Source organism: Dromaius novaehollandiae, chromosome 20 (genome assembly GCF_036370855.1).
Source record: "Dromaius novaehollandiae isolate bDroNov1 chromosome 20, bDroNov1.hap1, whole genome shotgun sequence".
Taxonomy (NCBI): domain Eukaryota; kingdom Metazoa; phylum Chordata; class Aves; order Casuariiformes; family Dromaiidae; genus Dromaius; species Dromaius novaehollandiae.
The window spans coordinates 4,689,419-4,717,356 of NC_088117.1; the positions used below are offsets into that span (position 1 = coordinate 4,689,419).

The following is a 27,938-nucleotide window of genomic DNA, read 5'->3' on the forward strand; positions in this document are numbered from 1 at the left end:
AAAGATGCTGGAATAAGGACCAAATGAACAGAAGACCTCCAATGTCTTCCTAACTCTCTGAGGAACTGCTCCCACTTCCCCAGCCAGGCACTTCCCTTTCTTGTCCTCTGCACTGTCCCTGTGCAGTCTCCCAGCCTGTGGTCCTAAAGCTGACTTCACGATGAGCAGCTGTGCACCGCATGAAATGACTGCTGGGAGACACACAGGCACCTACAGCAGAACCATGCTTCAGGTAACGTTGGACATTTCTGAAATATGCTTGCTGAGACTGACTTTATTGCCAGTCTGTTGACGAGACTGACTTTTTTGTGCTTTACGGCCCAGCACACAGGCTCTGATGCTCGTGTCTGCAGCACCTCGTGCCTCGGCATGGCGCTCCCGGCTGTCTTGGTGCTCTCGCAGGGAGGCTGGTCCCAGCACAGACCCTGGCAATGGGGTTCCCTCTGAACCCCTTAGGTCGACTGTGAACAAGACAGTCCTGGGACACAACCATGGCTAAAAGCTCAGGAAAGTAAAAATCAAAGGATTGCAATAAAGAAAAAGACTCAAATTAGGATTAAGTGACCTAAGGGGAAGTGGAGGGATTCCCTCCCTCCCTCCTGATTTTGAAGTTTTTTATTTTTGTATTCCACTCCCGTGCACACTTTTCACACCCTGTGTCAGATCAACAATATCCAACCTTACCTAATAGCTACCACTCCACATGATGTCTTATTCACGGAGCTGGTCACATCTGCTCCTACCGAAAGCCTCTTCTTGCCCAGCCACATTCCAGTGATGGCAAATGAAGGGGCAGAAACATTTGCTCTGTTTGAACAGTGTTACTTTGAAGCAGGGTAGAGAGACCAGATTAAAACAAAAGATCTTTTATTGTCTTCAGTTGAAGAATATGATACAGAGAAACTACACATAGGTTTTATTCATATAAAAAAAGAGAGCCCTTTATTTACACAAGTGTTCAGAGTCACTGTTGGTACCCAACCCCAGCTCTGCATTTTCCTTGTTTTCCTGTGTTAGTTATTCCAACTAGATGGAGCAAGTGTTTGTCAGTAACACTTAAAAGTACATGTAAAAGGCTTTTGGGCAGGAAAAAAAAGAAATATGTTCTAAAAGAAATCAAATCCTATGGGCCTTTCACTGTAACAAATCCACCAGAATACTCACAACTGACCACTAATAAAAGGAACTGTTTTCTGTATGTGCTTAGCAGCCTGATCATTCTCAGCCTTTCTTTAACTTCCCCTTGTAAGTAAATACACCCTGGACATGCACAAACTCAACATGTATGAAAAAAGGTAGAAATTTATTTGAAAGTAATTGTGCTTTTATTTAAAAAAAATTTACAATCAGACACTGTCCTGCTGTGTTTCGGAAAGCATGGTTCTCTTAAAAATGACAAAAACTTAGCTTATTATTATTATCATTATTATTATTACTTTGTCATTATATTAATAATATTAATTTTATGTTTAAGTTTAAAAACATATTGCTTTCCCCTTCCCACCCCATCCTTCTCTGTGGTACTTGATATATATATAAAAAAGGCTTTCCAATGACCAAAGGATTTCAATTATAACTAATAATAATAATAATGATAATTAATCATACACATTTCTGTGTGTAAAGTATGGCTGGTTCTAAAACAAACTACCAATGTACAAGTTGTTCTCCCTCCCCTACCCTGGGCCACACAAGAGATAGTCAGACTGTGCAAGAACTTCATCCCAGAGGCTTTCTGAGAAAATAAAAATTAACAGAACAACATACAACCCTTGAGATCATTGTCTTTGGTGTAAAGGACATTAACTGTGGGCAGCTGGAGCTGCTCTGCTGAAAACGCGGTGGCTGCATAAGGCTCGTTGTTGGGACTGCTGCAGAAGCCTCTGTTGGGCCAAGTCAAGGGTCGCTGATGCTTTGGTAAGGTTACCAGCTCCTCACACCCCACCACCCCGTGATGCCAGAGGATCCCCCCTCACCCCCACTGTCTCCCTCCCCCCCATCACCCTGCCTGTAGCCCTTTCATCACCCTGGGGCTTTACGCTCGCTTTCGCCTTCCTTCCAGATTTCGGAAGCTGGAAGGTCTCAGCTTCATCTCTGCAAACTGGATGGAGTACTCGTGGCCCTTCCAATGGAACCAGTTAACACCCTGAAAAGGCAAAGATGAAGATGAGAGATTGCATATTCACTTGCCCTCTGTTTTCAGCCTTTACTGCTCTCATTTCAGATTGCAGGTTCAGTTTTCTACCTCAGGCAACAGCAGCACAGCAAAGTAAAGGGACTTGGGGAAGCACAGACCAGGGCTCCAGCGCGCACAGCCCATATGGGCCAGACCACATGCTGTCCCCCAGAGCTGCCGCTCTTTGCCTGGCGGTCACGGCAGAAAGAACATTTTGTTTCACATGTGGGAACCTAGGGTTGAATGGCTGATAGTTCTTCCCTGCACACTTGGGATATTCCCATGGAAAAACATACAAAAAACCCATCAGTATTTCCCCAGCTGACATGAAGTTATTGTTTAGTGAGAAATTGCCCATGTCTTCCCCTACAATCCTTTGGCCTATAGAGTGGGTTTTATTGGTGCTCTGACATCTGGCTACCTGAACCACCTGAATGAATGAATGAACAATAGATTCATTATTACAATTTCCACTCTTCTAATGCATTATGGAAGCCTTCAAACACCAAGCTCACCTGACTGTGGCTGTTGTCACCGTATCTGCCCATCAGATTGACTCGATGACAGTTCTTGTACCAGAATGCGCCCTTGTATGACAAAGCACAGTTGGTGATGGCAGAATCATTGTCTTTGTCAAAGGTGGAGAAGGACCTTCCATTATGGTAGGTCATGGAGTCACCTGGATGAGGGGACAAAAAGAAAGCAGGGTCATGGTTTGCATGGTTTAGATTACATGGAGGGGACCATTCTGCACAAAGTATTTGGACTGTGCCATGCACCAACTGTAAGGCCTAGCTGTGTGTCTAAGTTTTTCAAAATGGACTTGCTTTACTTCAGAAGAAAGTACACCGTTTTTGTGATTGGAAGCCACTCAAAACATTTTTCCAGGTCATCCGTAATCCCCAAGTTATTAAATGGTCATTCATGCAGCTCTGTTTCTGCACTTCTTATCGGAAACTAGATTTTGGCCCTCTGTATTGAAGGTAGTATAAACAAGCCAGGTTCAAAGGGACCTCCACAAAGAGTGAGTTGAGGCCACAGGAGTCTCCACACTTAGCTAGCCCATGCAGTTAAGCTACCTATCTTCATTAGCCAGCAACACAGGGTACAGACGTCTGCCTACTGTTGACTTCCCAGGCCCACGCTCTGGGTGTCCATTTATAGCTGGGTGCAATGGGGGAAACACCTTCAATATATGCGTGGAGCTAAGCTCATATTCAATGCCTTAGGATCTCTTTTTACTGAGCCCTGAACACTCAGGAAGAAGTAGTCAGATCAGATCCTACTAGCAGTAGCAGCCTCCAGGTGAAATCCTGTAACAGACATTCATTCTAGTACTGCTGAAAAACCTTTGTCTGCACCCCTATTAGCTGTGCAGAAAGTCCATGTGATGGTCAGAGGGCAGAGTCCACAAATGGATCTTTCTGTGGTCTGTTTAATGCACCTTGCAGTATGAAAGTATTTCCCTTTAAGACACCCTGTGGAGCTGGATTTATGTCCTGCTCCTCTGAAGCCCCAAAGAGGACTTGATAAGGGCTGCAGGGTTTGCCCCACTATAATTACAAAAGGCAGATGATTTGTTCAGCAAAACTACAAATCGTGTTATAGCGGGAACATAGCATACTCTACGGACAAGAGATGAGAATGTGCCAAGCTATTATTAGCTGCATAAATGACAGTCAAGCAGTGCCCAGATAAGATATGTGTCTGTTTAATACACTGGTTTATATTCTGTCATAAGCATGCCATAAAAAGTGGCACCTAAATGAATGGAGGATTTAGAATGGAAGCATAAAAGATATTGATATGTTCATATTTTCAAATGCCTGACACACAAGAGGTAACTGCTGTGGGGATGATCGGCCACATTTACACATTGCTACTCTGAGCCAACTGGGAGGAAATCGTAAATCAGAAGAAAAAAATACATCAGCTCACCTGCTGTGCCGCTGTATCCGTCTACTTTTAGCCGGTACCGGCTCTTAGCATCTCCAACACTGAATCTGTCATAGACAGCATAAGCTGTCTCGCCTCTGTCTCGCAGATCCACACGCAGCTCGTACTGGCCCTGAGCAGTGATTTTGTGGAGGTTCTCCAGACCTGCAGAAATAAATGAATGATCCATTTATCTCCCCACGTTTATTCTTCTACCATCGTGTTATCTCATAAAGGGGATCTAACTGGCCCGTATAGATACAACAGGACATAAACACTGGTGAGGAAAGAGCTTTTTGTGCTATAGGGTAATGTTAGTACAAAAACAAGTAGTTAAAAAATGGGCTGGCAGAGACTTTAAGAGATTCACATGGACCTTCTCAACCTTTCTAATCACAGCAGCATGTAACCCTTTGAGAAAAATAATCAAAGGTGTGATGCATGATCACCAAACAAATGTTGAGCAAGCTTTGAAAATTTGCTTTTTACTTCTATTTACCCCACTTTGCTTCTTTGGGACATTTGCTTATGTTGCTTGGGGTGTTCTAGGAGTACAGGAGGAAGAAGGTTTGCACTTGCTTCTCAAGTAGTCAAAACATTTCTTACAGAGCACCAGGGAACACTGATTTGGTACATTTGCTGACCCAAGAAGAGACGATATTTATGAACTGGAACTGGAAGGGACTGGACTGGATCCAACAATCAATATATTCCTCACAGCATGCTTTTCCTAGTCTCCTTAGCCCAATCTTCCTGCCATGGGGGGCTTTACAAAATACTTTTGCCAACTAAATGAAGGCTCCTAAATGGCTCCTAGTCTTTTGGGGGTTGGTTTTTTTTTTGGTTGTTCGTTTTTTTTAAGATGAATTCTTGCCACTTACCTATCCAGAATTCATCCTTAGGATCTCCAAAACCAGCCACGTAAGTCCTCCAGTTCTTGTAGAAATCTTCCTTTCCATTTTGGCGCCTCAGGAACACCTACAGTCACAGCATGCAAGCAGCATTATCGTCATACTTTGTGTCTTTGACACAAAAAGTACTAGCAGCTGCGACTTTTACAAGCAAAGAGCTTGGCACTGATGACTCCCCCACTCCTACCATCCAAAGCAGCAGTCTCACTGCAATTACTGAATCGTACCAAGTCTGCTGAATGCTTCTTGTTTTTTTAAAGCAAGTCTCTAGTTTGCAGGATTCCCAGGCTCCTCTGGGTTTTGTGGCCTTTTAATTCTTGACCCCTGCCTTTTTAACAGCCCCTCGTAGCTCTGTATTTCTCAGCCAAGTTCTTCCACATCTCTCAGTCTCCTACCCATGCATTTTTCCAGTTTCTTCTCCCTTTCTCTGCCTGTGTTGCTCCAGCATGTTCAGGTTCAAGGCCATGTCAGAGGAGAGCACTGGCATATTTACTGTTGTTCTTCCATTGCCTTGGTGGGACATGCCCCTGTAACGGCCTGGGAGGCCTAGCTGGTCACCACTCCATGTGGCTGCTGAATGAACACCACCTCTGGCCTGGCTCCCTCTACAACTGTCTGCAAGCGGTAGTAGCTCTGCTTTAATCTCCTTCACTCTCCCTGCTATCTAAATTGAGTCAGACCACCTCCATCTCACCTAACTAGCTAGTTTAGAAGGTGTGTATCTAATCTAAGACGGTCATTTCAGCTCCCCCTACAGCCAATGGAGAGATATCCATGCTTTTTGGCAGCAATTTGTGCTTTCCTAAGTGCTGAGACCAGTGACGTGGCCCAGAGAGAGCTGGCAACCTAGCTTCCAGGCATGGAGATATCCTACACAAGACAAAATTCCCCAAATTCATAGACAAGGCAGCCCTACACTGTTGGAGTACTAGGAGAGATGCTGCAAGAGACCAAGGCTGAGATCTGTTACCCCTTCTCATGGTACAACCAGATGACAGCAAGGGTTGTTTCGGGCCCTCTACCCGTCACTCACAATCCATCCACCCCCGTCCTCGCCCATGTCGCAGAAGACTTGCAGAGGCTGTGTCTTGTCTCCGTTCAGGTAAATTGTGTAGAGCCCAGAGGCAGTTTCTCCATTCAGGAGAGCCTGGGAGCAGTCTTTAGGATAAGGATAGAGAAGACCAGCTGCAAAAGAAAGAAAACAGGGAACAGTGCTTGAGAAAACTGCAATTACAAAGAACATCTGGAAATCACGTAACTCACGTAAAAATCTGTATTGGGTCAATGGCACAGCCAGGTACAGTGCCCAGAAGTTCAGGCCGTCATTGCTACCCTTCATACAAAAGATTTAAAGTAAACAGCAGATGATGTAGGTCACAGAAAATATTCAGAGACAAATCTGTCCTTTAAGTAAGCTTTTGCACATCTGTCTACAGTTTTGGAAGTGCTCTGAATGCCAAACAACTACCCTTGCTATGATAGGAGTGCATTCTCCAGCTGAATATTTAAATGGCATGAGCTGTGTATACAGTAAGTTTTGGGTAAAACCAAACCTACAAGTCTCTGATTATGTGATAGAGAAGGGAGAGGGAAATACAAAAGCAGGACTACAACCGAAAATAAATCAGGAATTATTTGCTAGCAAGTATAATACTAAATATGTTACAAAACTAGGCTTTTTTAAAAAAACAAAGCAAATAATGGCAGTTGAAACTACAGGGAAATGTTATGCATTTCTTTCTGACAACAAGTTAATAGCATCACCACAGCCAGTACAATTTCTAACCATAAAAAAAAGCTTTTATTTTAATTCACTAAGGCCATTAACTTTTTAAGCCAATGGTGCAATTAAGTGATGTTCTGGGTGGGTCCATAGGAGAGTTTACAACTGTTGCTGCCTGTAGAGTGACTGTCACTCCCTCTCCAGTGTGCTGCAGATCCTTGCCTGTGCCTCAGCTGCAGAGAAATCTGCATCAGCTTTGGGATTTAGAGGAAAGCATCTCCCTGCAGGGAACTACTTCAGTATTTCCCTCTCACTGAAACTAATAGGATGCATGCATATGTTTAAAGTTAAGCCTGGGCTTAAGCATTGTCTGAATGAGAGGCTGACACTGTGTTTGCATAGGGGAAAGTACCCGTTCAGTTCCTGCTTATGGCTAATCTAGTGAATGTCACTTAAATACATCCAGATTCAACTCTTCTCCTATTGTTGGTTCAAGATCACCTCCTGCTGGTGGAATTCACCCCGCTTTACACAAGAACTGGCTGTGAGTAGACCTAGGGCTCTGTGACTTTTATTAGTATTTCTGTGAGTCCTTGAGCTGAAGTTAGTGCGAGTGGCAGAAGGAAGAATGCACACATTTGAAGGTCCTGCTGGGTCTGAAAGGCTGGAAACAGTGAAAAGGGAGACAAATGACAGGCAAGATTTCACAGTTAATACTAGGCAACGTTTTATTTCTCTTGACAGCAAAAAATGTGTCAGTGAGACCAGTGACTGCCAGCTCTGTCAACTGTGAAGTGACCTTCAGAAAACCCAATTTATTATTGCATTCAGCTTGCTGCAGAGCCTTTCCCACTACGGCTGGGATGAACATGCCAGTGTGTCAGTGTGAAAACTGATCTCAAAGAGGAGAAAAAAAACTGTCCAGGAATTCTGCTCTGAGGACTGCTGAACTGATTTTTTTGTACATGTGGTTTGCTTCCTTTCAAGTTACAATGCTGATTTGTTTTAACAGCGTGCTATGCATCAACACATAAATAAATTGGAACGTCAGTTTGAATTTTAAAAAGTAATGCTTTTTTCAACATTTTACATGGGAAGGGCAGAATGTTTCATCAGGAGGATGACTATGGTGGTGAACATGGATGGATAGGAAGAAACAAATTTCATCCTGCCCATCTGGGAGAAGCAGATGGGACTACAGCTCAGGCTGCACAGAGACTTTTGCACTGACACTACCAGTGAACGAAGTGCTTACTGACAATTGTATTAAAAACCTTCTACAAGATCTGTATCTGCTTATTGCAGAGCTCAGCTCTGTCCTGAGGGCAGTAACTTAAATGTTATTTCAGCTGCTTACACACTTAAAGGTTCTTACTTGTGGTGAAAATAGTCTGGATCGCTTTGCTCTTCAGGGATCTGTTCAGTGCCTGAAGTTTCACCGTGTATTGAGTAGATGGGCTCAGCTCTGTCAGACTGTAGGAAGTTGTCTCAGGGCCTAGGATGACTTCCTATAGGGAGAATAAATAATACAGAGAAATATCAGTGGGAAAATCATAAAGACTGGAACTGCTACATATTTTACGTTTCCAGATTATTTTTACATAAATTATTTATGGTATTTTTACCATTTAAATTATTAATAAAATACTTTTATTACAATAAGATTTTTATAATGCTAACTTTCATTAGAAGTATGAGAAAAGCTGTCTGGAAATGAATGTTTAATGTCATAATATTTAAGCTATGTAGCTTAAAAGCAAATTAGCATAAACGTTTACATGCCTTGAACATACATGTTTTATACATCTCCGTGAAACTCATAAAAAATTGAGCAGGATCACCCTTTACGATGTGTTGAGAAATATCACCCCCCCGTCTTCAAAAGACTGGATTTTGAACCTCCATGCTGACATGACTTTAAAACGCTAATTTTCAGTAAGCTCAGAGAATCTGCCTTCTTGAACATCAGAACCTTTTCAGATGTCCCAAATTGGGCACCCAAATCCATCTGTCACTTTTGCTGGAGTTCACTCATTAATATTTAAGCATCCAGTGTAAGCCAGTCATGTAGGAATGCAATAAAATTAATGGAGAGCAGGAGACATTTCCAAAGGCAATTCACCCTATCTCAAACACCTAACTTTCATGGGAATGGATTCTCCTGAGTCAAGAAAGGTGAATCCCTCTCTTTGGGGCATGTGAATTCATTCCATGGTACAGGTTTAGAATGAGGGAAAATGGTTGCTTGTGCCTTTTCTGTATCGCAGAGAAAGGACTGTTAAAGTTCAGGCTGCAGCTAAGCTTCTGTTTCAGGATATGATTCAGGAAAGCATGTAAGCAGGTTTTAAATTCATTCGTGTTCAAGGCAGCACCTAAACATGTACTTCGTATTTTACCATGTTTAACCTCAGGCTTGTGTTTATGTCCCATGGCCAGAAACTACTGAGCATCCCTAGTGCTCAGTTTTGAGGCACAGCCTGTCTGGTTTGGATACAAGTGTCATACCTTGACTTTGCCATCAATGGACTCGTAGATCAGGAGATAATCAGTGACAGAAGCACGTGGAGGCCTCCAAGTTATCACAGCTGTTTCTGACTGAACCTCAGTGGCACTTAAATCTCTTGGAGCATCCAGTCCTGAAGGAGACAATATACCAGTCACAATGGCATCAATATGGAGTTAAATACAGAGGCTATCTTACAGGCAGGATACTAAAACAGGCCAGGAAAGCAAATTTTGCTCTACGGAAAACTGAAATAAAAAGAAATCATTAATTTACCCATTAAATTCATTTTGAGTTTAAAAAATAATTTTACCACTGGAAGTTTTAAACTGCAGATACTTATCTAAGTTAAAATATGGGCCTGTTTTAGGCATGTCAGTTTATAAGCAGTTGCATTGAAATGTCTTTTGAAACAAAGCTGTGCCTTTTAATATTTCACACAAGAAGACAGATCATATTCTCTGGAATTTGTTTCCAAAGAAGCCTCTTTTGAATAGGAAAACTTTTCATATAATACACTTTGTCTGGCTACAGCCTCTCTTCTCCACCATAATCATAACACTGAATTGGTGCAGCTCTGTTCTTAACTCTTTAGTAAATGTCCTTGGATGAGGCAAGTACACTCCATAAATGAGCAATCTATGCTCAGTAAAATGAGAACGGTGCATCATTTCACCAATATTCAGAGGAAGCCGTCGGGATGGAACCAGCAGAATAGGTTCAGTATTGGCACCCCACTATCAGTCCCCAAACACGTGCTCTGCTCTTACTTCATGCGAGAACTGCTGTAGAACTGGTGACAGAAAGCTACCTCCTGGGCCAGCCAGGTGGCCTTCCATCGGGGAAAATACGGTGCAAAGACTATCAATTTTCAGATTTCTGGGCCACAAATGTACAATGTGCTGGATGGCTTGATGGTACTGGAAAAACATTAACCTAGCAGGACTGTAAGAGATGGCAGAGATCTCCCCCTCTCCCCACAGTGAGGCATGACACAGCACCTGTAGTGAACTTGGTGGAGAGGGTTTCACTCCTCTGAGTGTCCTTCAGCGCGTGGACCTTCAGCGTATACTCAGTTGCAGGTCGAAGGCCATTCAGGTCATACTCCACAGTGTTTCCTGACACCATCTGAGTAAATTCTGGCTCTAAGAAGCAAATGCACAAGAAGAGGACAGATCCTGGCTACTGTTCAGCAGGACAGACATGTCATGACATGCTCAACTCCATGCTTCGCTCAGTGATCATTTTTTGTACCAGGTGGAAGCAAGCATGAAACAGCAGTGAAAGCACAGACCTCGTTTCTCTGCTTATACCTACTCCGAATGTGGATTAACACCAGAGCCTTCTATCTAAAAGTATCAGCACTCCCTAGTGTTCATATGAATTATAACACTCTGCTTTCTTTTCCCGAATATTAGTTTTCTCTGTTCAGGTCTGAATTAGGAACTCGTAACTAAAACGATGTTTCAAAATGCTTCCACTGAGAAACCTCCTTCAAATAACAGCTGCCCCCCGCTCCCATCCTCCTGGAATCACAATGCTGCACCTATTCCTGAGCATCCCTCTTAAAAGCTCTAATGCTGACAGCTCACTGACCCATCACTAACTCTTCTTACCATCCTCAGAAACATAGGAGACAACATAATTATCCACGGCGGCAATTGCTGGCTGCCAGGTTGCCAGTGCCTCGGAGTCTGTGATATTCACCACTACTAGGCCTGACGGGCTGTCCAGGGCTGAAAGAAAGAGAATACCAGACTGAGGGAGTTAGACAAACACTCTCAGCTCCATGCAACGCTCTCCTTTAACGATATGATACAAAATGTGCAAACATTATTGCTTGATGCAGCTTTTACGATCTCCCTTTGGAATAGTGGAGTTCTCTATAAAAGACGTCAGTGCCTATAGAGAGGCATCAACTGCCTCAACTGAAAAGGGAGGTCAATGTATGAACAGATTAAACACTGGGAACAGACATAACTAGCTCTGTTCTCAGATCTACTCTTGATATCATCACTCTTAAGGGCTCTGCCAGAGCTGACATATTTCTTTCAACACTCTCAAGTCGGGACTGCTTTTTGGAGCGAACTCAGGAGATAGAGCTTGGGAAAAAGAACTAAGGGGAGGGCAACCAATAGCCACTCTGACCTTCAGCTTGCCCAGCGTGTTTAAAAATAAACCAATAAAACAGTCAGCCAACCATTCAAAACCCCCACATGCCCCGCCTTGCTTCCTCATGGGACTCTATCTTGCACTTCATTTCATGCTTTCCCTGAATTGGGATAGATGTCTGCCTCCAGTACAACTAGAATGGGCTATAAATTTCACCATATTATCCAATACTGATCTTGTTCCTTGCATCTCTGAAAACTTGCTGGTCCCCAAGAAAGAATGGTTGAACGAGTCTGTAGGGTAAGATTAACAGGAGTAGAGTGGAACCCTGTTTCCCATTGGGATATTTAAAGCTATATTGAAGAACATACGAGAGAGAGGATGGGTTTGTGCTTAAGGATATTGGTCTGGAACTTGAGAGATCTGGGGTTTGAGCCCACACCAGAAAGTGGGATGAACTAAATTGAACTGGCCCTTTACTCCCTCATCTGTAAAATGGTATTAATCAAACTTGTGTAATTTCTGATGCATTGGGACTGTGAACATATGAAGTGTCTTTGTCTCACTGCAAGTTGGTTCAGCACTTAACAGAATGGGAACCTGATTAAACTTATGAGCTTTAGACTCATCTGAAATACAAGCACAGAAAGGGAGAGAGGGCAAAAAAAGTCCTAGAGTTTGTGGTGATAGCCAACGTGGTATCTTACTGGGTCTTCAGCTCCAATTCCCAAGTCTTTTGTATGGCATGAACGATGCATCTGAAAATAACTATTTCTTCTGCATGTATTACCTGTTTTCAGAGTTCCAGAGACGGGTTCGCTTTCTTCAAAGCCTTTCACAGAGATGATACTAACAGTGTAGTCTACACCTGGGATTAATTTCACCAGCTTAGTCCTTGTCTTGCTTCCATCAACTGTAACAACACTGGGAGTACCTAAGATGAACCCAAATGCCACCGGATTAATAACATAATGTTCCAGTAACTGCCTTAAGCATGTGTTTCAGCTGAAAGATATTGTGACCACCATGGATGAACTTGTGCAGAAGAGGCTGAATTTCCCCCCATCAATTATAATCACTAGTGTCAAGGGACAACCTCAAGAAAAATTACTGTTGCCATGAAACCTAAATCTAAGACACTGATTTGCATTTTTTCCTAGTGGTATCAATGCCAAAAGTAAGAAAAAATTGAACATTTCTGTTCACAAAAATACCAGAAGTTCACAAATGAGACAGGCAAAAACACAAGTCTCTCTATATGCAAGTTCATACACATAAAAGGACAAAGCTTGCTAGTTTAAATGTGTTTTGTTTCTTACACGGGCTGGAGAAAGATAAGCTAAGTATAAGGAGTTTCTCCCTTACCATCTCATCTCAAATATAAATACAGTATTTCCAAGAGATCTTGCGTGTGTGGATGAAGACTTAGGACATATATTTATTTTGAATTCTGTGTTTATTCCAGTAAAGCATTTAGGCAAATACTTAGCTTCAGGATTTTGGATTGCTCCTTTTCTTCTGCGCAGTTACTAATATACTTAAAGTTGCCTGTGTGCTCACATACTATGTTGCCTAGAGGGCTCTATTTTGACATGTCTTACTCAAAAAGCACTTCTTCTGTGCTGCTGACATTTTTAATATTTGTTCTTTTTGTGATTTTAGCTGTTTCCATTCAGAGATGTCCCTAAGTTATGCTAAAAACCTGCTTAAGTATAGGAAGTTTTTTTAAGCTAAACACTGAAACAGAGACATAATGGATGGAATGAAACAACACTGGGGAGTACGAAGAAAAATCACTGCCTCGGAAAACTATTATAACCATGGATAATGATTATTATTTTCAAGGGCCATCTTTCAAATATGCTTAGCTCATAAAGTGCCTATAAAAAGAATGAGGCTGTTTGGAAATAAATCCTTACTTGGGAGGCTCAGTGGGAACCGAGCTTTTCGTGAATGTGGCCCCAACTAGGCACAGAGCCATACAAGCATCCAGCTCTGAGCTCCCTCGCAAGTGTTGCCCATGGGATGTGGGACACTACGTGCACACAGAGGCTGGCCATTGGGACCATGTATGCTCACCTGTATTCCTGGTCAACAGCTGGAGGACACAAGAGATGATCTGTGTAAGATTGCTACGCACTGAGTGATGGACATCATTGCAACTAACCCTTTCTGCTGGCCCTTCTACCCATCTTCCTCCCTCTCCCCCCTGCACTTACTCACCTCCTGTGACAGGGACGTAGGAAATCCGGAAATTCTCCACGCGGCTGCGTGGCGGTGTCCAGCTGACTGTAGCTGAGTTTTCCGTGATGTCCGAGAAAGAAATTCCCTTGGGCGATCCGACAACTGCCAGTGGAGAAGAAAGGACAAACACACCACATAGAAAGAAAAAGGTAAATCGTTTGTTTATCAGTCCTTCTTGCTGGAAGAGTGATTTGGCTTAGTTCTCTGTCCCAAGAACTGACACTATCAATATTCTGTCCAATGCAACAACGATGCAGGGAGCACCAAAGAGTTAATAATGGTTTCATTACATACTGAGAGCAATAACGTATTTGGTCTAAATTTTGCTTTTCATTGAAATTACAGAAGTGCAAAAAAAATACCCCAGACATATATCTATATATCATGCCCAAGGAAGTAACAGAAATTTCAGTGGTTACAGAAAAGTACAGAGGATTATTCATAGGAATATTCTTCTATTGCCTAGAGTTCACTGTAATTAAGTTTTTCTCTGTCCAGCTTCACTTGAATGATTTTTAGTTTTCTCATCAAGTGACATACAGCAGACAATTGCTGTTGGCAATGTCGAGAACCTTCTTCCTGAGCATAAAGTTCCTACCAGAGGATGCCTAAAAAAGACACTGACTCACTTGTTTAAGAGCACTGAGGGCTCCAACCTCTCAAGGACTGACTGTCTGCAACTTTTCTTGGCTTCAGACTAGAAGCAACAAGTTTTTCTTCTTGGAAACTCTATCTGAGACCGTGACATTCAAGCACATCCATCACAAGGAAGGCACTTGGGGTTGCACTGCAGCTCTTTGATGACAACCCAGCCTTACCCCATAGAAACCTAAGCACTACATCTGCCCATATAAAATGGAGCAGTAAAGGGGGACAGATTCACTGGTATGATCCCGTTGTTTTGCCTTGCTGTCAAAGGCCAGTTTAGCTGTATTTCCTGCTGATTTCAGAGCAACATGATGCTGTTAGAATGGCCAGAGGATGCAGTCCTTCATACACTACTGGTGGGATTTCTGATGGCTTATAAAGGGATGCAGGATGATGGATTTTTTTAAAACACATAGGCACGCATACAGCCCCAAACACCTTAACTCCTCCAACAGAGGCAGGGTGCTGCAGCTGCACTGCTTAGAACCAGATGTTGCTCCCCTTCAACAACTGCCTTGGACACCTGGATAGCAAAAAGAGTGCCTGTTTGTCAAAAAAAACCTAATCTGAAGATGCAAAACATTTACTACAGTCTGAAAAACATTCCAGTTGAGGATTTAATAAAGCTACTTCAAAATGAGCATGGAAAGGGCTTCTGGAAGGACATGGTAAAGAGACCTGCCACTTGGAAGTTTACATTCAGTATCTCACTTCCAATTTGCTTTTTTGATTGTAACCAAAACAACCTTGACATGTGTTAAAAAAGAAAATAAACAGCCCACACAGAGAAGGTCATTAGCACAAACATGACAGATACCAAACACCAGCCACATTAAAGAGAGGTGGAAACAGGCGGTGGGCAGGGGAAGGGGGGCAAGAGCAGAAAAGAAGTGACTGTGTTTGAAATAGCTTGGAAAGAATGTGCCTGTGGGAAAGAAGTCTAAGAGGGCTGTTTGTTCCATGTGTCCCCAAAGCTCCAGCAGCAATGAACTAAATCAGCTGGAAGGCAAGGAAAGAAAAATAACTGAGCTCTCAAGAGAAATATAAATTATTTCTCTGGAGCTCACTAGATATGCTGGGTTTATGGGGTTTGCTTATAAGGAAAAGCCAAAGAAAGAAAGAAAAAACAATAAAAGGAAGAAAACAAGGTGGGGTTAGTAAAGCTACATGGCACCCAGAGTTGCTACTGATTTAGCTACAGTCTGAGGGAAACAGGAGAGGATACAAAATTCCCACGTAAAAAAGAGGAATGAAAAGCACATTGATTTTGCTTTACAATGCAAGTGCCCTTAGTGAAAAGTGCTGGTGATAACTCACTCACGGTTTTCACAGACACAGCCGTTTCAGCCTTGCACAGAAAATAACATCCCTAATCCATCCCACTTGGACTCCGTGACACACACACGTCCACAGGCACGTGCTTCGTGCTTGTGTTCTGCACCAGGTGAACTGCTGTGCAGCAGACAGTGGCCACAGGAGCCTCGACGTGAGAGGTGGAGACTGGCTGGCAAATAGAGTTTCCCTCCTGTACTCAGAGCCAGGAATAAGCAAGTCCCACGTCCCCAGCTATCCCAGCCAGGGCTACATTTCTGAGAGCAAACAGGGCAAACAGCATAAAGGACCACCACAGCAAGCATCAGTCCTGGAAAAGTCCCGGAGATGTAACGGAGCCGTTCCCTTGAGCACAGGGAAATGAAAAAGGAGCAAATGAAACAATCTTCTTCAGCTACCTGAAAGCCAAGATTCAGCAGGCATAAAAAACAGGCAGAGCGGTTCTGTCTTGCCACTCATAAAAGAAAAATTTTTTTGGCGCAGCTGTTGGGCAAATAAAGATGATTCACGTTATCCTCCAGCATCATCCCCAATAAGCTGTATGAGAGACTGAGGACCTTCCTACTCTGAGAGGTTGTTAAAACATCCATGGTACCTGAGGAGCTGCTATTCTTTGTTTTGGCTAAAAAATTGTTCCTTCATCACTAAGAGACTACAGGAATATGTTCACTGGTTCTTTTCCCCTGAGTAACAAGAAGCATCAGACTACACTTATCCTGTATGAACAGTATGTGACGTGTTTTGGGATCCTCTCAGATGAAAAATGCCACCACAGTGCAGCCAAACACAATTAGAAGAAAACGGTAGCAACATGAGACCCACACTTCTTGCCTAAGATATAAAGCAGCACAGAGCCGTGCTGTGGCCCTCTGCTCAGGGCTGAGTTGTACCTCGGCAACCATTACAGAAATTAATTTCCAGGAGACATCAAATGTCCCCCTGAGAGCAGCAGTGGGCTAACTCCCTTGTGTTCCTTGCTGGGGCACCGCAGCTCTGTACGGGGCTACCTCTCACCGCCGTGATTTTGCAGCTGATGTTTTCTCTCACAGCAGAGTTGCTGAGGACAGAAGGACAAGCTGCAGAGAGCAGGGAGTCACCCATTTTAGAGTTAGTAAATGTTTCTTTGCAATCAAATTGGAAATGCTATATATATATGTACACACACATATATATACATATACATATACACGTTTGTCTAATAACTCATAAATCAAGGATCTAGTTAGATACCTTGGTGGCCCCAGCTACGTGGTGCAACCTGTGGTCTAAGTTATTTAGCTGGGTTTTTGTGGATCAAGCTCCCCTATCAATTATCCATAGACTATTTAGCTGACAAACATCTTTCAGGCTGCTGGCTTCAGTATCTGACATGCTCCTAAATCTCTCTGAAAGAGCTGAATAAAAAAGTAGTCATGAGGAAAAATGATAGCTGTTAGTGGTTTACCATAAATAATCTGGGAGTCAGTGAAAATGGGGACACACTGCTAACAAGTGCAGCTGACTTTAAACATCCCTCTCCATTACGGGTCGACCCTCACGAGCACGGAGAAAGGCGGCTTGTGACGGACGCATGTTCTGGTTCACATAAAAGTCTGGGTGAGTGTATATATTCCCTCGCTGTTTATTCAAGGGAGGTGATGGCAGTCAGAAATGTGCCTTTCCATGCTAACAACTGGCACCGCAAACCTTGAGGTGAACCATGAGGCCCTCACACACTGAACTCAGGCTTCCTCTTCTCCTCTCCCTCCTCCCTAACTTAGGTTGATTTCAAAATATTACGCTTTAGTATTGGCAAGCTTAACATTTTTTAAAGGGAGAATTTGGGTCAAAGGACATGGGTTCACTTGCTTTAAATAAAAGTATTTTGTTTCACTGATGCTTTAAAAATAATAACTTTAAAGGATTTAAATAAGTTTCAAAATGCAACTACAGTTTTGGTGGAAAAAATGGAAAGACTTCATTCAAAAGTGCCAAATTGAAATGCTCCAAATTGTGAATCCCTTTTTGATTAAATTAGTCTGAGGAATTCAACCTGAGCCTCAAGATTTTTTTACTTGATTAGTATCTGCATATTTTCATAGAAAAATAATGTAAGAAAAAGCATACATCCAGGTACAATCAGCAAACAAATTCCTCGTTCTCTCTGACACTGTGAAAATGATGCTTTGTCCTGGTGGAGATTTTTCAGAAACATACAGAGGTTTAGCCTAAGTTCAGACACCAGACACTTGCATTTTCATTTAGAAGGTTTCTTTGCCAGTGTGAGACGATGAACGGCAAGAGCTCCAGCTTTGTGGAATCGGTATACTGCAACTGAGGATCAGGGCTTTGGTATCTTTAAACAAAACAGCAGTAATTGGCACTCACACCTGCTTCTTTTCTTCTAGATGATTTAACCTGGATAATTCACTAAGCTAATTCACTTCAAGGTACTTGACACAAATGAACGGAAATATATATAGCGACTTCCACTGGAGGATTTCAAAGCACTTCACAGACACTGAAGCTTTAATTTTGCAAGAAATTCAAGTTTACTTTGAATTATTGAGCAGCTGTTACTCCTAGTAAAATCAATCTGAGTTAATGGTGCTCAGTCCTTTGCTGATCAAGTCATAAACAAACTTCTCAATACCTCTGGTAAATTCATTTTATCAACCCTCTTCTCCAAGGAGGTAAATTGATGTGAAGTAGGGATATGTAATTAGTCCCAGGAAATCACTGATAAAGCCTGATACAGAAACAATATATTTCTTGGCTCCCAAATCCGATGCTTTAGCTTATAAATTCTGATGCCTACTTGCAGATCATGGGAGTAAATAAATAAACCATATTAAATAGATAATGATGAAGCTAAGGAATCAGACACGATTGATTATAAATCAGTACATTGCATGGAACAGAAACTTGGATGAGGGACATGGAGAAGACAGTCTGAACACATCAGTAACAGCTCAAACCATCTAGGAAAAGGAGAGATATTAAAAGAGACAGGGATGAACATGTTCTGCTTTTGTTACTGCAAAGACAATACCTGTGGTTGCTACTGCATTTATGGGTTGGGAACGTCGTCCACTGCTAACTCCATGGAGCTCAATTTCATACTCAGTACCCTCTTTCAGCCCTGATATATCCTGGGTGCGTTCATGGCCTGGTACTATTAGTTCCAGTGGATCAGATCTCCTTTTGGTATCCCTGATTTTTAGAACAAAACTGTCGAAAACCCCATCATCTGCAGTCCAGGACAGACGGAAGCCCTCTGGCGTAGCATCTGAAACCAGAAGGTTGTCGACCTCCGGTTCTGCTTCTAAAAAAGGAGAAGAGAGCAGTAGGGGGAAAAAAAAAAAAGATGACTTTTTTAACCAGCTCATTAGTGACCTGCCTGAGGTCTGGACATAGCACACTGCAAGAATCCAGCCACAGTTCAAAGAAAGGGAAACAATCTGCCTGCTATTAAAAAAAAAAAAAAAGAAAGTATATTAGCATTACACACGTTCTGAAGAAGATATATGTGAGTTTGTGTGGGCCCGCTCAAACTTTTCACTATTTCATAGCAAATCCAGTATATAGACATACACCATTTGCCTCTGCCATGCAAAATTAAACATGCTCATAGTAAGTTTGATGTGCATTTGTCCCTTGCTTTTCACTGAGTTATCCATCATATGTGAAACCTTCATGTATAATAAAAACAAGCTCTTGTTACAGATCTGCAGCCATGCCTATAATATTGTCAGATCTCCCTCTGTTAGGAGTACAACAGAGAAGCCACTTGAAAGAGTCTTTTCCTTCATGCAAAACCCTTTTTTTCCATGCAGTTCTGGCCTCTGTAATATTTCTGATCAGATAAATCCTTCACTTCCATATTAAATAAATGCTGAAGCAACAACAGGGAGTCATGAAAATCCATATCCCTTAAACTGCACACTTAAATACAAAGTGAAAGATCTACTGTTGTTAGTGAAAGAACCCACTCAAGAGGATCCCAGGAGTTCTAAGATATTAAGTAACTCTGAAATATCTTTAAGTCAGTATGGTCAAGCATCATTACCTACAGATGCTACTGGAGTGTTTGTTTTTTTTCAGTATCTCCAGTGCGCTTATTTCTTCCATAGGAAGACATTCCCATTTATTTTCTCACCAACCTCCAATCAGGTAACCCTCAGCTTTACTGGTGCATAGTCAGCAACATGCAGATGAGTCTGGATGGGTATGGGGCTACGGAATCAGTCTGCAACGATTTTCCAAGAAAGCTCAAATGCAGCTGGAAAACAACAGCTACGATGAGTTTGAGAACATGAGCTAAGGTTTTACGGAGAGAGAGGCCAACTTTATGGGTGGCAACGATCACACTTGATAGCCTGCAGGTGGAACCCGCACAGAGAATGAAAGAGAGGAGGCCATGGGCAGGAAAGCCAGTATGACTCTCCTTTTGAATGGTCCTGATGGTTGGCAAGTTGGAGACTACTGAGGTGCCCAGCAGCTTTTAACAAGATAAGCTCCTGCATGCAGCCATTTTTTGTTAAAGACTCCAGTTAGAAGTACCTGCATGACCATAGCAGAAACTTTCACTACTCAACTCACATGTCATGCTTCTCTACCAGCTCCTTCTCAGAGCCGAAAGGGAAATGTCAAGCAAAAAGGAATGGAATTTCACTGGTGAACCTATCAATCACGAGGAGTTATGTGTAGCCACGATGCAGAAAAGGATGCAAAAGCCAAGGTTTGTTTTGCAAATGGATTGCATGAAACATCTTCCAAGAGGTGAGAAGAAAAGCAAGAGAGAAAGGGTGGAAGAGAACAATTTGTTCACATTAAAATACCTGTAACAGCCACAGTGCTTAGGGGCTTTGTTTGGTGCCCCTTGGCAAAACCATAAAGCATAACCTCATAGCCAATGCCAGTAATAAGGCCTTTAAGCTTCAGTTGCCGCTGGGCTCCTGTCAGGAGGAACTCCTGTGGGTCCAGCAGCTTGCCAGAATCCACCACGACTACTAGAAAGTTGTCAAAGGCATTCTCCGATGCCATCCACGACACTGTGAACCCATAAGGGTTCATATCAGAGACAGTTAGGTTTTCCAGTGGGGGCATGGCCTCTAAAAGAAGGGAAGGTGCAAAAACACACAAAAAAGAAGCGAAAAACATTGCAAATTAGAAAGTGTCACAGATTCCACCAAACATCAATCACAATTTTCCCCCCAAAATATGGATTTAATGGAAATGCATAGCCAGAACCAGAAGACTAGGACTTTCAATGGAGCCTGCAGAAGTTAGCTGCTCAATTCTTCATTTTCATCAAGGGTGTGTCAGCACCTCATCTCACAGGCTCCTTTGAAATTCCTTCAAAGCTCAGTGTGTAAGCACATTTCTTCTGTTACACATGCACTATAAAAAAGCACTATATATATATATGCACACACACACACATATATATATATGCGCACTATAAAAAAAGCCAGTTGTAATTGAAACAGTTTTAGAAATGTTATGCACGAAGCTGTCATTTCCTTCCACTTGTCTCTGCTGTCAGTGCTTAAGGGACAAGCCTCAACTTTGGCATTCACAATTCCTGTATTTTGCATTCTTTACCTCTCTACTTCACATGAGTATCTCCAGCTTTTCCTTCCAGTGGTGGAGGGTCATTGATGCCAGAAGGACAGCCAGAAGCAGGACATTAATCAGGCAGGGTCACAGCCAGTGCAAGTGCTAAATACTTGCAACATGGATTTTTTAAGGGGAGAGGAGAGAAGCAAGAGCTTGCACTGGCTAAGGACAGGGGCTAATGACTGAAGAACAGAGCAATCATCCGCCCAAAGAGCTTCATAGACAGCTGCTGATGTGACATGTTGACAACTTAAAGAAATTCTAGGGCAGGTTTTTTATCAACCTGATATGTGTCCAAGTTTAGAGGCTGAGGACCAACTTCTCAAAACTTTCTCATCACAGCCCTGAAAAATGAGGCCAAATTTGCACAGGATATTTTCTCAGTGTTTTACGTTCTTTCAAAATCTGACAGCACCAATACAGAGATCAACTGGCTCTGCTAAGCCCTGGGTCCCAGCCACTGCCAGTATTTCTCTAAATTTTTTGACAAGTCTGGCCTTCTAGTCCCAGGAGCTAATTCATCAAATCTTACAATTACTTAAATTCCACTCACTTAAGAAAATACCAGTTGGTTAAGCCCAGAACTTTAGCTGGGAAAAGGTTCTGGGTTTGGTTTTGACATTTCACAACTGTTGAAATTAATGTTTCATTAGAATTTGGCATAGAAATTCCCTCCTGAAGTTTTATAAGTCTTTATGTTTTGATGTATACACACTGGGATCCTGTCAGAATTTTATTAATTTGGAGCCATTTATGCAACTTGTTTACTTTCTTCTAACCAAGCATTCCCAAACATCCATGTTTCAGTTTGGTCTCTGGGAGGGTGGGTAAACAAATAATGAGCCCCAAATGCTGGAACTATTCTCATGGGAGAGGTGTTGAGCGACACCAACACTCTAAACCCAGCAGGTTTACGCGAACTGCTGGCACATCTTACTGCTGTACAGAGAGTGCCACATGTTTACCTAGCTGTGGGAAGCTTCCTTTCAAAATACCAATTTCCATGTTGCATTTTTCAAAAGGAAGCGGAGCAAAAGAGCAGGCGTTATGAAAGCAAACACTGGTTCACTTCTAACTACAAGTCATCAGGGAGGCAAGTGCAAAATGCAACCATTTTCTTTAAGGGAAATGGTCAAGAAGGCTGCCTTCCACAGAAACCACCAGTCCAGATGACGTGAGGGACACTGCTGCTGTGGCTGCTGTTCCTGCTGTGTGTTGGAGTCACGACAAAAAGAAAAAGGCCTCAATTTCTGCTTTAATCCTATTTAGGGCTTGCAGATGACTATGTGACAAGCCCTAGCACAGCATACTGTCCACATAATGCCTAGAATGCAAACTCCATGGCATTTATTTGATGACTTAGGAGGCATATGGTATTTAACTGATCCCAGTCAAAAGCTGGCCAAAATATTCAGGTATGAGTAAAGGATGCATTGAGGGAACACTGCAGGACAAGAGGTGGTTTAAAATCCAGTGCTCTCTGGATCCTTCAGATGGAGCTATTGAGTGCAAGATAAACTGCAAACGTGAGGCGAACCTACTTCCCCCTCAACCTCCTAACGAAAGAGTTAAAAAAGGTTATTACATCTGGGAGAAAGACTTGGGAGGGCTCTTTACTCACTTGAACCTAGTGCTCATCCTGGACAATTTCTTTAAGGGTCAACATGACTGTCTGATCCATCCTCACAAGAAGCTAGTAAATGAAACCAGTGTTGCTGGAAAAGATATTCAGTGCTGTAGAGAGTCTTTCCTTTCATCCATGCTGGAATATATATTTTTGTAAACCAGTAAATAGACTCCAAACCTTTAGGCAGGTACCTGTCATGACAAAAGCAGTGAGGGGCTCTGTGTGAACACCTGCATCGGTGGTGCCCTTAATGTTAATGTCATAGCCAGTGTAATCTAGCAGGCCTGAGATGTGAGCGCTGCGAGCACCTCCTGACACCGTAAGCTCCTGGGGTTCATGTGCTGCATAAGAATCTCTAACATGTATAACAAACTTGGCAAAAGGCCCATCTCTCGTGGTCCAGGAGAGGTTGAAGCTGTCGGGGGTAACGTTTGTGAGTGTGAGCGTGCCCAGCTGTGGCTCAGCCTCTGAAGGAGAGAGGAACACAGGTGGAGAGACAGCATTACTCAGTGGCAGCAGGGTCAATTAGCAGTGGAGAGTTAGAGCTGCTTAAAGCTATGGCTGTACACGCCTTTTAACCTTGCTTTGCAGTGGAAGAAGAAGAAAGGAACACTGCAACGGGTATTTGTAAGGTTTTAGAAAGAAGCCAGTGAAATCAGTGCTGACTTTTAATTTATTTTTATCATTCAATTTTCCTAAATAAACTCAATTTTCCTAACGAAATGTAGACCTGATTTACAGAAGCACCACTAGCATACAGCCCCAGGGAAAAAACACGGAAACTGTGGTTACTCAGCACTGAAAATCTGATGGGGAGACCCAAATCCACAGCAAGTCCAAAGTAAGATAAAGTAGGATTCAGGCAGGAATTAAATCAGTCCAAAATGCACAACCCTGAAATCCCAGCTCAGGTTCTGCTTAATATTTCTACTGCTGAGAGTTGTGGATACTCATATTTTTGGACACTGCAATTTATTAGGGGTTTCAGTCCTAGCAGCGATTAGCTCAGCACCGATCTCGGGCCAAAACCTCCCTGGGCTCCACAAATAAAGCGTTCCTCATCCTCTGATTAGGCACCAATTGACAGTGTCTAGTGGACAGGATGAAAAACTCCACACGGCAGCAGTTTTCCTTTCCTTTCCTTTTCTCCAAACAGAGACTGCGGCTGCTCTCCTTCTCTCTGACAGTTCAGTGGTCAAGGCGCTCCTTCAGGAAGCAAAGACTATTCTGCTGGAGGAAATTCAAAACCACATCTCTCCCCTGTCGGGAGGGAACCCTGGCGTTCAGGCTATAGCAGGAGGAGAGCTCTTCACCCTTCCCGGTTTAAAGTCATTCCATCTAGCATAAAATCATTAAAGATTAACTAGAGCAGAGAGAGAGCATGAACATGACCCTGCCGTCTGGTGGTCAGAGAACCCTGTGTCTGCCCCCAGGGTTGATCATCTATTTTTTTCTCTTGCCAATTGGATATAAACCAGAACACCTAGGGAAATGCAGCCAGTAAGATACAGGAGAGTAATTACATAAGCGATTCATGCTGGGAGAAAAGTAAGCAAGATATATCTCACCAATCAAGGGAACAACGAAAGAATGAAAACCTCTTCCTAACTAAAACATGAACTGCTGCAAGATGTTCCAACTTTTGCTCGCCGTCCCTCATCACAAGACTTTCAAAAAATAGTTCATCTCCTCCTCTGGAAAAGTCTAGAAACAAGTGCATCCAAGTGGCCCCAGTTAAGGACACATGCTGGATCTGTTGTCATGCTGTCAACTAGTGACCAGTAATGCCACCATGGCTGACAGTGAAGATGCCATCATGTAGGCATGGTACTTCTGAAGACAGGGGAGGAGGTCAGAAAATATTCACGATGCAAACAAGCATGGGTGAAGAACCCAGTGAAACTGAGCATGGAGCCATCAGCCCTGCATGCAGCTCAAAGAAAACAAACCGATCTTTTCCAATCTGATCCTGAAGTGACCACATTCCTTTACATGCCACTTGCATCCAGTCAGGCAGGCTCACATCATGACACCCGAACTCCAGAGAATTCCACATGCAACAGAAGTTGAAATTATTTCTTCAGGCAAGTCTTGGTGAGCTCCCATTATCCCGGAATCACCATCACCATGGGAAAAGCTCTGGCATCCAGTGAAACCAGACAGGCCATTGTCCTTTAGGACTCAGAGGTCTCAATGCAAGTGATAGAGCGCTGGGCTGAACATCAAGAAAGGGTGGACTTCCTTTTTGAGCCCAGCTCTCTACTAGAAATGAATAAAAATGCCAGGCAGAGAAGGATGTTGGAACCAGCACAAGGTGGCCAGACCACTCCATGCAGTTTTGGTTGGACATCTAGCATGCTGCCTGAAACTCCCATGAGAGAGGCAAATGTCTTGGAAGACATTTTACCTTTCCAAACAAAGAGCCAAAATGGCATGCAGGTGCCAGTCTGATGTGACAAAGACCAAGAACAAAGCCAGTGAGGATGGGATGAACAGGAAGATTATTCCAGATCAAATGCAAAGATACTCTGTGAAAAATGACAACCAACTGGAGCAAGCCAATAATATATACACAGAACTTGCAGATAAGTGTATATATAAAGGAAACCAATCATGGTTTACCATTAGCTCCCTTAATGCTGGGGACACTTTTTCAGCCTTTTCCATTGTCTCAGATCTCTCTTTTTCCGAGTGCTCTCAGACTCAGCTTATTTCAGCCTGCCCTCATAGCAACCTTCGTACAATTTACCAAAGGAACGATGATGAGTTGGAGACACGTTTTAGAGCAGTTCGGTGGACAGCAAAGGAAAAAAGAGAAAAAAGCAAACCTTGAAGGTGAAACAGCGAAATACCTGTGGTTGCCAGTGCTGTCAAGGTCTGACCACCTTGCCCATCAATTACACCATGGAGTTGAACAGTGTAATTAGTGGCAGCTCTGAGGTTGGTGATTACATAGCTCCGGGAGGCCCCCGGCACTGTGTGCACCAGGGAGTCCAAAGGGAAGTCAGAGTTTCTGACTTCTAGAATAAAATGATCAAAGGCATTGTCCTGCGCTTCCCACGTGAGCGACATGCTGTCTGAGGTAGCATTTGATACAGTGAGTTTGCTAAGGAGAGGTTCCTCTACTACGGGAAGAAAAACAAACGGAAATGTGTTGCAATTATTAAAACCCAAAGCAATAAAATGAAAGTTTGAATTTCACATGAGGCACAGGTCACAAAGAATATCTAGCCTTGTATTTCTCAATGTTTTTCATTCCAGGACCCCCACAGTCACCCTGCCCATGTTACCTGTGATTTAGTGAGGATATTCACAACCTGCTCACACTAGAAACTGCAACCCTGTATTACTGATCTGATTACTGATATTTGATATTATGCTTAATATCACTGACCTTAGGAAGTTCAAGAGCAGATTGTGGGTCACAGTTCTTCCCTTTTTAAGCTTATTTTAAGACAAAACTAGGTATATTCCTTGTAGTTCTTAAGAAGATACAATCTGTATTAACTGTACAATCCATTGCCAGGTTAATCTATGACTATGATAAATTGCTATGACAACTTTTCCTAAGGTCATGTCAATAGGCAAAATCTGGTAGAGATATTAAATTATCACAACATGAGCTGTTGTTTGCCTGCTTTGAAAATGTGCCTTCTGCTTCTATAATCTAGTCCTATCCTTCCACTTTCACACTGTAATTAGCCAGCACACGTCCGACATTTGACCTCCCTCTCTCCAAGAGCCTGTCCTGGAAAAACTGTCAGTCATAAAACCTCAGGATGTGCAATGTGCCAACAGCTAAATGCCTGCTTATTTCATTCACCCACATCAAGTCAAATGCACTCTTTCAATCTCTCATCCAATGTAAACTGAACTCTGAAGTCAAATTAAAGCAATGCATTGGCCTTGTAGGCATCTACTGTCACAGACTAAAATGTGCCTGAAAGCTATTTAGAGAAGCAGGATAAAAACGGTATCTAGAAATCTGCTTATCTGAGAGAAATGGTGCTTCCTTTATGCAGAGTAACAGATGGAAACACGTGCTGCAAGGCTAACCTAATGCATCATCTCCTGGTTGGTTCTTGGGAAATTTGCTGTTTCTCATTTGCGTCACAGGTTGCCCCTACCCTGATGTCTTGAGTAAAGAGAAAACGTATTATTATGTGAATGAAATCACATCGCACTGTGATTGACTGACTTTGCTGGATGGGATGGTGGGTTAACATTCTCAGTTCCAAATGTCTCCGGCAGGTCTTCCTTGGGAGTTGTCAAGGAATGAGGTAGAGGATTTGGCAATGGGTAGATTGATGGGGTAGCAGAGGGCAGGGAAAGGGGCACAACCTGTAAGGAAGAGTTAGAAGAAAGGAGAGTTAGCATTGAGGTAGGTTTATATACCTGTTGTAGCTGCAGCACTTATTGCCTGAGTGCGGAAACCACGAGTGATCCCATAGAGGTAAACAATAAAATCAGTGCTGGGAGAAAGCCCTGAGATATGAGCAGTTCTTGAATTGCCTGAGATGTTGAATTCCATGGGCTCCAGCAACCTGTTAGAATCAATAATTTCAATAGTAAAGACGTCGAAGTCCTCACTGGTGGTTGTCCAAGAAAGGTTGAAGCTTTCAGGAGTAATGTCGGAAATGGTTAGCTCACCAACTTCTGGGTGCACTCCTGAGGAGGGAAATAACATTGGTCAGAATGGGACAGCCCCGTACTGCCTTCTGCTCAGAAATGCTGAGCTTTGCTCTGCTCATGCTGACAGCACTCTAAGCTGCCCTTGGAGAAAATGGTTTGAGTAAAAGCTCGTTACAGGCAGGCAGGCACTAAGGGGAAGAAATCAAATGAAAGCGCCTCAAAAAACTATATGGGGGGGGGGGGGAGGGAAGAAGCTCTAAAGTTATGGCTATTCCCCTTTGCTTCCAGGAGTAGCCATGCATCTTTGAGGTCTGAGCATGAAAGCAGATGCAAAGGAAGAACATTTCCAAATGCAAAGGCTTGAAAAGTCAACTTTCACTTTTAGTGGAAGCTAAAACTAGAGCCATTGCTTTATCCAGAGGGAAAGGCTGTGTTTTGTTTTAGCTCTTCTACTTTCCCTTTCAGCTGAAGACTATGAAAGCCGGCATGTAATT

At 42.8% G+C, this 27,938-nt stretch overlaps 1 protein-coding gene across 5 annotated transcripts in view; it reads right to left on the reverse strand.

The window, feature by feature from the left end:
• Nucleotides 1–850: 850 nt before the first annotated feature.
• The window catches only part of TNC (tenascin C), a 106,555-nt gene continuing 79,467 nt past the window's right edge, over nt 851–27,938 (reverse strand). For 2 of the 5 annotated variants that reach the window (XM_026113848.2, XM_026113847.2), the window contains 16 exons: nt 27,208–27,480; nt 25,665–25,937; nt 23,004–23,279; nt 20,405–20,677; nt 18,616–18,888; nt 13,584–13,706; nt 12,151–12,294; nt 10,865–10,984; nt 10,250–10,393; nt 9,251–9,381; nt 8,121–8,253; nt 6,056–6,207; nt 4,993–5,089; nt 4,115–4,276; nt 2,692–2,855; nt 851–2,146 (listed from right to left, as the gene is read on the reverse strand). In XM_026113848.2, coding sequence (XP_025969633.2) covers nt 2,036–2,146; nt 2,692–2,855; nt 4,115–4,276; nt 4,993–5,089; nt 6,056–6,207; nt 8,121–8,253; nt 9,251–9,381; nt 10,250–10,393; nt 10,865–10,984; nt 12,151–12,294; nt 13,584–13,706; nt 18,616–18,888; nt 20,405–20,677; nt 23,004–23,279; nt 25,665–25,937; nt 27,208–27,480 — 2,849 coding nt within the window. In that variant the 3' untranslated portion in view covers nt 851–2,035. The remainder of the gene's footprint in view (nt 2,147–2,691; nt 2,856–4,114; nt 4,277–4,992; nt 5,090–6,055; nt 6,208–8,120; nt 8,254–9,250; nt 9,382–10,249; nt 10,394–10,864; nt 10,985–12,150; nt 12,295–13,583; nt 13,707–18,615; nt 18,889–20,404; nt 20,678–23,003; nt 23,280–25,664; nt 25,938–27,207; nt 27,481–27,938) is intronic. The other 3 variants (XM_026113849.2, XM_026113850.2, XM_026113851.2) reach the window with 3 other exon arrangements.